The 9,793-nt window shown below is 35.9% G+C and overlaps 1 protein-coding gene across 1 annotated transcript; it reads right to left on the minus strand.

Annotated features, from left to right (window-relative positions):
• Positions 1-667: 667 nt before the first annotated feature.
• Positions 668-5,987, minus strand: LOC146168054 (protein dcd1B-like). Its single transcript, XM_083386197.1, has 11 exons — positions 5,910-5,987; positions 5,347-5,479; positions 5,101-5,198; positions 4,417-4,487; positions 4,100-4,208; positions 1,699-1,828; positions 1,490-1,594; positions 1,298-1,413; positions 1,126-1,236; positions 950-1,067; positions 668-888 (listed from the first exon to the last, which is right to left on the minus strand). Exons 1-11 carry the CDS (start codon positions 5,985-5,987, stop codon positions 668-670), a joined length of 1,290 nt encoding a protein of 429 aa, XP_083242323.1.
• Positions 5,988-9,793: the final 3,806 nt, after the last annotated feature.

Genomic DNA, 9,793 nt, shown 5'->3' on the forward strand with positions numbered 1-9,793 from the left:
CGTTATAATATTCCTAAAAGGGCGCATAGATAAGAATAAATTGTTTAAAGGCTACTTCTGTACGGTATTAGCCTAACTTAGCTATAGCGTAAATAAGTAGTGTAGTCAGATCAAGTTATTAACCATACCACTTTTGATGCATTCAAACTTTAAGGAAAAATGCGTTTGACCGCATTCCAAAATAAATGTTGTATCGGATCGATACCACCCTAATATTTGACATCGGGTATAGTCTCCTATCTTATCGGAAATCCCTAATTCGGATGAGAATAAAACAATAAAAAATGTCATAAATTTCTATCGTTGGAAATACCAATTGGGCCTACAATCGCTGTCAAAACACCTGTTAAAAGGAGATGTAGCAAACCAATCTATTCGTTGGACGCACAGCCCAAATGAGAGTATTTTTAAACAGGCTGAAAAAGTATTAGAAAGTATAAATTGATATTCGCCCCAAGGGCGAAAAAAAGTCTTTGCATCAGGCCTACGTGTAATTCAATTTGGCGAAAATAGTTTGGGGGGCCATTGGTTTGCGAACCTCTCCTGAATTAGTTGTGCCACCAAAGGTCGAGCATGTCTCGCGTTTTGTTCGGAAATAAAAATTAAGTATAGAAACTAGGGTTATTAAGAACTAGAAGGCTTAAAAACATTAAAAGTATAAAGAGTGCTACCTGTCGTAAGCTGCCACTGGTCCACTTTCAACGTCAGCTTTTGAAAAAGAAGTATAAATCAGATCATTATCGAAATCGTACAAGGCAATGTGTGTGGAACCACTTTGTACAATAGATACGACGTCCTTGATTGTAATCTCTGCCGTTAGTTGACCGTGATATTTTGACAATTGGTTTGCCAAAACTTGATTATATCCCGGACAAAGCCAGTCCATTCCTAAAACCAATCTTAAAGTTATTTAAAAAAATAAAAATTAAAAAAAGTTTTGTTAGAAAACCGTAGTAAACGACGTCTTTAATTTTTGGATGCCACTTGGCCACTGGTCTCATATTTTGGTCGTCAAAAAAGTTGGCTACCGTTGCTGAGTACTGTATTCCTCTAAATCCTCTATTTTCCTACAAACAAAATTATTAAGCATATCGATGGCAACAAATACGATTTACTTTTAAACACCTTTCCATCTCCAACCCCTAAAATGAGGTTGCATGTTCGATGAGCGTTTGCGATTCTGTTGATGGCATCATCCAATGTGTAGTCGAATTGAAGAATGTCTCTCAAAATGTACTGTAAAAATGTGACCACATTTCTGCGATAACTGTATTCGCAAACATAAACCATTTTATACCGTAAATGGTACACCAAATCGAGATTCTTTTCCATAACTAGCATCTGGAAAGGAAGCACCGATTTCCGAAATCGCCAATTTAGCTGACGACATTCCAGTAATTGATCCGATCCAACCTACGGAATATAGAGAAGAGTTAAACTTGACCAACTATTTTTAGGTTAAACTTTCGTTTTATTTAGTAAATATTACCTGTCCACCCCACGTTGACAAAAGTGTTAGGCTGTTTGCTTTTTGGTTGAGATTGGTTAACATTTGGGTGATAAACAGTCAACTGTGGAAAGTTTTTAAACGGTCCTGCGACAGAGGATAAAAATGTTAAAACTATGCATTATTTGTTTTTCGCCAAAGCTATTTTTTAGTAGGCCTGGTCCTTTGAAGTATATTCTACTTTAGCCTACCATCCATGTTCCAGTCGAGCGATCGAAGTTGTAATATTCCGTTGCCTTTTGGGACGGCTTCGTCCCAAGCCCCAAACATTGAGCAGCTTCCCTTTGTCAATTCCCCCAACATGTGAATTCGAAGTATTTTCTGTGGATTTTTTATATACAGTTTTATGGACAAAATAGATATCCGATAAGACCAATCAGGGGCGAAACCAGAAAATCAAAAAGGGGGTCCTGAATTTTCAACTGGGAATTCCCCTATTTTTCGTCTGACGTAATGAATAATGACGTCATAAAACAGTGACAGTATGTCGTCATAGAATGGTGAATGCAAAACGTCATAAAAAAACTCATCAGAAACAGCCAAATACGTCCAACAAAAGAAAGCACGTGCGTCGTCGACAATCCTGTCAGGCGCCAGCTGCGAAATCACAGTGTGCAATCGTTAACTTCAGGCGAAAAATCAAATCAAGACCGTGAAATATGCGTGATTAGTTGTGATAGAATCATACAGAATTCGTATCAGCAGCGCAGTTTTCAAGTTCCATGAACGGAACTAGCGCTCAATTCTAAATTACAAGCCTTTCACCACGTGCAATACTGAACAAAGAACGTTTTTCTCGGGTGTTATAATACCACGATAAGCGCAACATCTGCTCCGAGCTGTGTGCCAAGTTGGCTAAATTACAAGCTGCGGTTGAAGGGAGTTGTGTCCATTGCACAAAATAAGTATAAGTTGTGTCCATTGAAGTTGTGTCAATAAATAAGTTGTGTCCATTGCACACTTGGAGCGTGGTCTTAGGGCAGTTAAAAATATACACAAAATAACTCGTTGTTTTTAATGGTATCAAATAAAGCGGTGGCACTTACAGTCTAAGATAAGCTTGTTGATACCGTATTTAGTTATGTAACGCTAACGAAATAACTTTATTGAAGCAATCACGATAGGTTTTAAACCAGGGAGTCGAACCGTTTGACTTTTCCGGTTCAGGTTCGGTTCGGGTTCAAGGATTTTTTCGGAATCCGGTTCAGTTCCGGTTTCGGTTAGGAGTAATTTAAAAGTTCCGGTTCAGCTCCGGTTCGAACATCGTTATTTCAAACCGGTTCATAAAGTTCCGGTTCAGATACAATATAATTTGCTTTAAATCTCAAAATGTCGGTCGATAAATGTAGAGAATAATCTTTGCATTGTAAGTCATTTAATCTAAGTTCCGTGACTTATTAAAAAACAGCAACTCAATATTGAAATATCTAAAAAATAAAAAATGAACGATTTTTTTATTCAATATTCATATTTTTTGCATAAAATTTCGAACATGGCGTAACTTGACTCGGTAAAATAGAAGTTGTGACGTTATGGTGGAGCGAACCGCTTTTGTTTACAGGTTCGGGTTCGGTTAAGGTTCGGGTTTTTTCAAATTATTCGGTTAAGTTCCGGTTCGGCTCCTTAAAATCTCATAAAAACCGGTTCTGGTTCGGTTACGCTTCGGAAAAAATTGACCCAAAACCGGTTCATAAAGTTCCGGTTCGATTCCGGTTCGACTCCCTGTTTTAAACCCGTGACCATACAGCTTACAGTGTCAGCGCAGCAAGCTGTGAAAACGTAATTCTCATTAGCACAATGCAACACTATGTCACAATGCACAATTCAAAGTAAAGCATGCAATCACGTGAATGAACAACTAATCGTAAATTGTGATGACGAGCGCAAACACGTTGGAATTACGTTAGCAATGTCACTTTGCGCGTATAGGTCGAGCCTGAGTTTGGCTTTCCTTCTTTTGTCCCACAATTTGGGCCTATGTACGGCATAGTTATTATATAGTTTAAGTTTGGTTTGAAAAGTAAGTTGCCTGAAAATTTTATTGCATAAAGAATGTTATTGTTGAGGAGCGTACGTCGTGTTGATTTTTATTAGGTGCTTCGCGGTCCCAGAAAATTGTCTCACGGACCCCAGTTTGAGAACCACTGTCTTAGAGTATCCTTAAAGAGCATAATTTTGGGTTACCTAATATTACTTAAAAGTAGACTTTAAAACGCGCACGACAGTCGCCATTATACCTCCTTTTAGGAATCTGCTTCAGTTTAACAAATGTCGATGTTACACCAACATCGGATATTAGCGCACAGACAGAACAGTGGGGAACATTAACTGCGCCTAACACGAAATTTTTAGCGAGAAAAAAAGAAGGAAGAAGGTTTGACTTAACGTTGTCAATTGTCGAATGCACACTTACTAATCTGTCAACCTACTAAACCTAAACAAATAACGAAAGAGAAAAACTCACTTGCCCCCTTGCCCCTCCGTGGGGGCGCCCATGTGTGTGGGTTATATATGAGGCACATTTGTTTTTTCTCTGGTACATTGCTGGTACATAAATGAATTATTTGCATGCTGATGTCAACGCTAACAAACCTTGTAATCCATACCAGTAGCGTCCGCCATACCCTTAATTTCTTCCAAAAAATAGGCACCGCTGAATTTAGAAGTAACAAGAACCTCCAGGTCACACGCAGCCTCTATCCTATAAATAATACAGTTTTACAATTAATGTTATGGAACATAGCATTTTTGGCAAAACATAACTATATAAATTTTTCAACTAGTTTGGCCAAATAAACGAAGTAAGCCGCTAAGTGTAAACGGTATAGGTAAAAGTGGGCGACACGGTAAACAAGTTGCAAAAGTGGGTTTTGACAAAAAAGTCTGGGAAGCAATAATTTAAAACTTACCCTAAGTTGGCCACGTCCTCCAAAAACCAATCATGAAACTTCCATTTTACAGAGCCGTTAATTGCTTCTATCTGAATAAAATAGTTCCAAATGAACTTTAAATGAACTTTCAAACATAGGCTTGGTTAAACGCAGGTATAGTTGCAGGACTCCTAATGTTAGCACGATATTGCTCGTGGTAATGAAGAGGCTACTTTTGTTATTATATGCCTTTTATTTGAATTTTCTTAAGCTAAACGCGAAACACTTAGGCTTAGGGTAACAAAGCGCGGAAACATTTTGTTTTGTGTGTTTAAATCATTGTAGATATGTTAAATCTGTGCACTGTTTAATAGCCCCTTTTCTTTCAAGGCGCACCTGGTAAACCATGCTAGCGAAAAATGTTTTACGTGAAACGGTATTTTTGTTGAATTGCTTGCAAGTTTATTTTTTTTGTTGACTAATCTCTAAATGTCCTGTGCACTTAATGAGCTTAATGAGTTCATCGCGCTTGACAAGTTTTTCGGCCTCCCTTTTAATTATGTAGCAACGCCCTATAAGTTCCATTAACCAAGACAAATTCGAGAAATATTCTATAAGCGTCACGCCGACCACCTGTGGATAATAATATTAAAAGGTATAAGGATATTAAACTTTGTAAAATAAATAAATAAATTTCTAATGTAGAAAAGTTAAAAATATTACCACTTGCTCCTCCAAATATTCCCAAACTTGATTCATAAAGTTTGTAACTTCGTTTTTTAGAAGTTTACCGTGCGCATAACCCATCTCATATGGCGTCCCTTTATTAAATTATGTACACTGTTTTACATCACCAATAAACCAGCATTTTACATATATTAATTATAACTATAAAAAACAACTCTAGCGCTTATCTTTAAACACTGTTAATCAGAATACATATAAAATAGATCACCTTTTGCAACTTACCCCAAAGATGCAAAATATGTAAGGCTGGGTTATCTTTCTCCATCATGTACAGTTTACCATTTTTGCTTGTTGAAACCAATTTCAGTTGTGGCGTAATTATGGGATTCAAATTCGGCTTAGCGTTTGGATCAGGCTAAATAATATAAACAGGTTCTTAATCATTCAGAAAAAATCAATTGTGGCGTAATTATGGGATTCAAATTCGGCTTAGCGTTTGGATCAGGCTAAATAATATAAACAGGTTCTTAATCATTCAGAAAAAAAAAACATTAAACAGACAGTTGCAATAAAAATCGTCTGACATACAAAATTTATTCGAATACTTTTACCAAATTTAACCAAAAAGTACAAGATAACAATATTGAAACATAGACTGTGTACACAAATACACAGAACGGTAATGCAAACAAATTGAACATTTAAAAATAACGAATCAATAAAGATATTAGAGACGAAATAAATTCCAAACTTAATAAATAACCACAGAGAAATCATGCGGACTTATACTGTATTTATATCCACAACGCAACTCCACGACCTAAATATGTTTACTTCATTCATACCTTTCCATGGCATTCCGCTCCAAAACAGCTGTTTGCGGTTAATAGAACAATAACGGCAATAAGCAGTATTTTCCACATTGCTCTTTGTGGAAAAATGTTGCATTGAGTGTCGCTGCAAATGTCAGTCGCTTGTTTTTGTAACCGAGTACTGATGTTTGCGTACTGTCATATGATGTTTGCCTTGAAAATATTTAATATACAAACTGTGTTCGCCTTGTCACAGATTAGTAAATAATCAATCGCCCAAGCCTTTCGGTTGCCTACTCAGTACTCATATCTGTTGATCCTATTTTTGCTTTCAAACTAGTATGTGTACTAGCCGGCGGTACAATTGATTCTTCTTACCACTATAAGCTCTGCCTTAATACTTAGACCGAGGTTTACAATATGTCCAAGGCGTGAGTCAACCTCACCATTTCATCAATTACATGGTATAGACTTATTTCGGTACCCTTTTCTGAAGACACTCGGTTTACTACCGTCAATTTAATCAAGTTCATCCGACTTGTACTTTTTATGTTAATGCGGGTTAATCTATTTATTCTTTTTTCTTGGCCTTTTAAGCTTTGGGGCATTTGGGGATCGAGTCACTCTATTCTCGACACTAGGCAAATCAAAATGTTTCTACTTCCGTACGTTAAGTTTAGTATAGGTCAGTGGTTCTCAAACTTTCATGCTAAATGGCCCCCTTCGAAAGGCTTTACTTTAAATCCTCGTGGTCCCCTTCGATTGTAAAAACAAATATCTAGAATTGTGTTAACGTGGTTTCACTTATTTTATTTCACCACGGTAATAAAAAAACACTCCGAATAACCGAAAGCCAATGAATAAATACACTTAAAATCCAAAATAAGGTAACGTCGCTTCCTGGGGGAATCGTATTCTTTTGGCTGAAATAACATTGGCATCATCATTCTTTCTTCGGGGATGCTTTTTATCCCAATGATTTTTTTAGGTCAGTGTTTCTTAATCAGGTGAATGGTTCACCCCAGGGTGAATACATTTTTTGCATGGGTGAACTAATCAAAAGAAGTGAATCAGTGTGAACCGTCAGAAATCGATGAGAGCTTTCGAGCAGGACGGATATTCCGGGTGTGCTGTTATATATAGACGAGATAGTTTTATCACTAGTTTGTGAATAACAAGCCATTGAAAACATTATTACAAAGCGAGATAATTCACAAAAACTTCACTACACTGCCCTTGGCTGCGTTACTTTGCCGAAACGTGTGTAATGAACAGGCTGCTTTTAAATTTTGTTGTTGAATATTTATTGGAAACTATACTTAAATAATTTAGCAACAACGGTGGTTTTGAGTTTGGCAGTATTATTCTTTTTTGCTTAACACTGTGTACAGTAAATTAAAAGGTCACTTTTGTTTGGTTGTTTTCATTGCTTAAAAGCAACTACCGGTACGTATTACTAAGCATAGAAAATTTTAGTAAATGCTATTATTCAAACGGTAGAAGTTTGTACTTCTTTGCCATAAGAATCGCATAGAAGTGTGCATTAAATAATTACGAGTGGTATTAATGCACCGATCACAAAGCGGTAGATACTTAAACGTCCATAGTAGGATTCTAAATCCAAGCGTTTTCAGAACGCTTCCTATTGGCTGAAATTTTATGACGTCACAGATGAAATTTTAAGACGTAACAGACGATCAGCTGAACGGCCTACTAGATAATTTAGTTTTCTTATAGAAGAAAAATACCAAACGGGTATTTCGAACATATTTTTAACTCTGTTAATAGGACACGTCGATCCGCTGCAATGCTGCCGTACCACATTTTCGTCCATATTGCTAACATTATTCGTGTTAGCGTTTGGGCTTACGTGGGTCAAGCATTATTATATTTCCTCTCCCTATTATTTTTTTTATTTGATTTGTTTGCGTTTATCTTGTTACAAAAGTATTGTTAAAGATACGTTGGCCTTAAGGCAAACAGACTAACTCGGAACCGGCAATAATCCACACCATAAAGTTGACCAAACGAAATCGAAACATTCTAAAAAATCATATTTGCAACATGAAAGGCCCGTTTACACTTCAGCTGCACTGAGCTGCGCTGGGCGTGGAATTTTTTTCACTATAGCTGCGGTGGGCGTAAAAATCGCTCCAAACGTAACGTTTTTCTATAGCTGCACGGGGCTTGAGTTTAGCAAAGCGTGAAAATCGCTCCAAAGCGTATTTTTAAGCTAGCTGCAGCTGCTACACGGGGCTTGAGTTTAGCAAAGCGTGAAACGCTCGCCACAATAGAATTTAAATTACGCCCAGCGCAGCTCAGTGCAGCTGTAGGGTAAACGGGCCTAAACGGAAGAGCCGTACACAACTGGGTAAAGAGCCGCATGTGGCCACCCCTGATATATATATTCTAGAAACAACTGTTTTCACAAAAAATGTATTTGTTTTTAAATGTGCACATACCTAACATATGCATTGACCATGCTTTCTTTATTACACCAAAAATCGACAACACTAGATAAGGAGACTTACGTATTAAAAAAACAGAAAAAATCACAAAAAACACTTCACAGATTAAATAAAAATGACTTTAAACTTTGCATACACATTCTCCGGCTTATGTAAATTTGCAATTAATATGATTAAAATTAAACTGTAATATTTGAAATAATTCATTTAAAATCAGTTTCAGTAATTCAGGCTGTGATGCAAGCAACATCTAGCCATGACATGAGGCTTGCATCCAAGATCTTGGCTCAACAGGGACAGTTACTTTTTCACCTGAGCTACATAAGGCTCCATGGGAACGGAACAACCATACCACATTGCCTGCTCCCTTCTGTTACATTTACAACTCCATTGAAGATGATCTAAAAGACTATTCATAGCATGTGAAACCTAGTTAGTTATAAATAGAAATGCCTATCAATTTAAGAAAGTTGAAATAAAATGCATTAGAACACAAAAGAAATATTATATATACAAGAACATCATAGTTTAGTTTTCACCCGTTTAGGTCGTAACCAAACGGTAAAGTAAGTGCACTCTTACAATTTGAATCCTAATTGCTTTAATGTCATTCATGTTATGGACCAACAAATCAATATTTGCAATTAAAAAACTTAGAACATTCTGGATTTGAAACTACCATTTAATAATACCTCTGGTATTCTACTTTGAACATCCCATTCCTATCAATCAGGCATTTTTTTTAAATGAGATTTACTGTTTGGGACTTTAGGATCTTAAATATATAATTTAGATTTTAGATGTTTCTTTAGATTATTATAACAAAAATGTTGTGTAATCTAAAATTGTGGCAGATTTAATATCAAGGATAATTATTTTAGTAATTTCTTAAGTTTACATTTTTTGCTAATTGAAAAACAATTAATTAGTGAGTTAATAAATCAAGATTTCCATAACTGGTCCATATTCAGTAAAATGTTTTTTAAAACAGCAAATCTAAAGCTTAAGGCAAAACCCGTTATGTCCAAGCGTATTAAATATTTTCAAAACTAGTTTTTAGATTTCTTTATAATAAATCTAGATGTTTTTGATTTAATTTATTATCATTAGAAAAAATGGTAACTATGATTGAAACAGTACACAAGCAGAAAATCCTTCTTAATTTGTTGTACTTTAATCATACTCAAAAATTGCTAATTAAGATCTTAATGAAAATCAGAAAATGAAACAAAAATTGTAAGTGTTTTAGATATGGCACCAAAGTGCCAACTTAAAATACAATCAATTCAATCAGTCTTATATAGCTAATCCTAAGATGTGTTTAACAATCACTAATGGTGGGTAAAATTGACTTTTTACACTAATATAGTTCCAACTCATTTAAAGTTGTGTGCTTCATTTAGCCTACTTAGACCACCACAACAGATTAGAGTTCATAATTAACTAATT

This window comes from Ascidiella aspersa, chromosome 1 (assembly GCF_963924565.1).
Source record: "Ascidiella aspersa chromosome 1, kaAscAspe10.2, whole genome shotgun sequence".
Lineage (NCBI taxonomy): Eukaryota > Metazoa > Chordata > Ascidiacea > Phlebobranchia > Ascidiidae > Ascidiella > Ascidiella aspersa.

Excerpts from the sequence above, each read along its gene's own strand:
- LOC146168054 (XM_083386197.1), bottom strand. The coding sequence starts at position 5,987 with ATGTGGAAAATACTGCTTATTGCCGTTATTGTTCTATTAACCGCAAAC. Across the intron at positions 5,199-5,346 it reads ACATATTTTGCATCTTTGGG|GGACGCCATATGAGATGGGT; the intron begins GTAAGTTGCAAA and ends AATTTAATAAAG. Across the intron at positions 1,068-1,125 it reads TAGGGGTTGGAGATGGAAAG|GAAAATAGAGGATTTAGAGG; the intron begins GTGTTTAAAAGT and ends TTTTGTTTGTAG.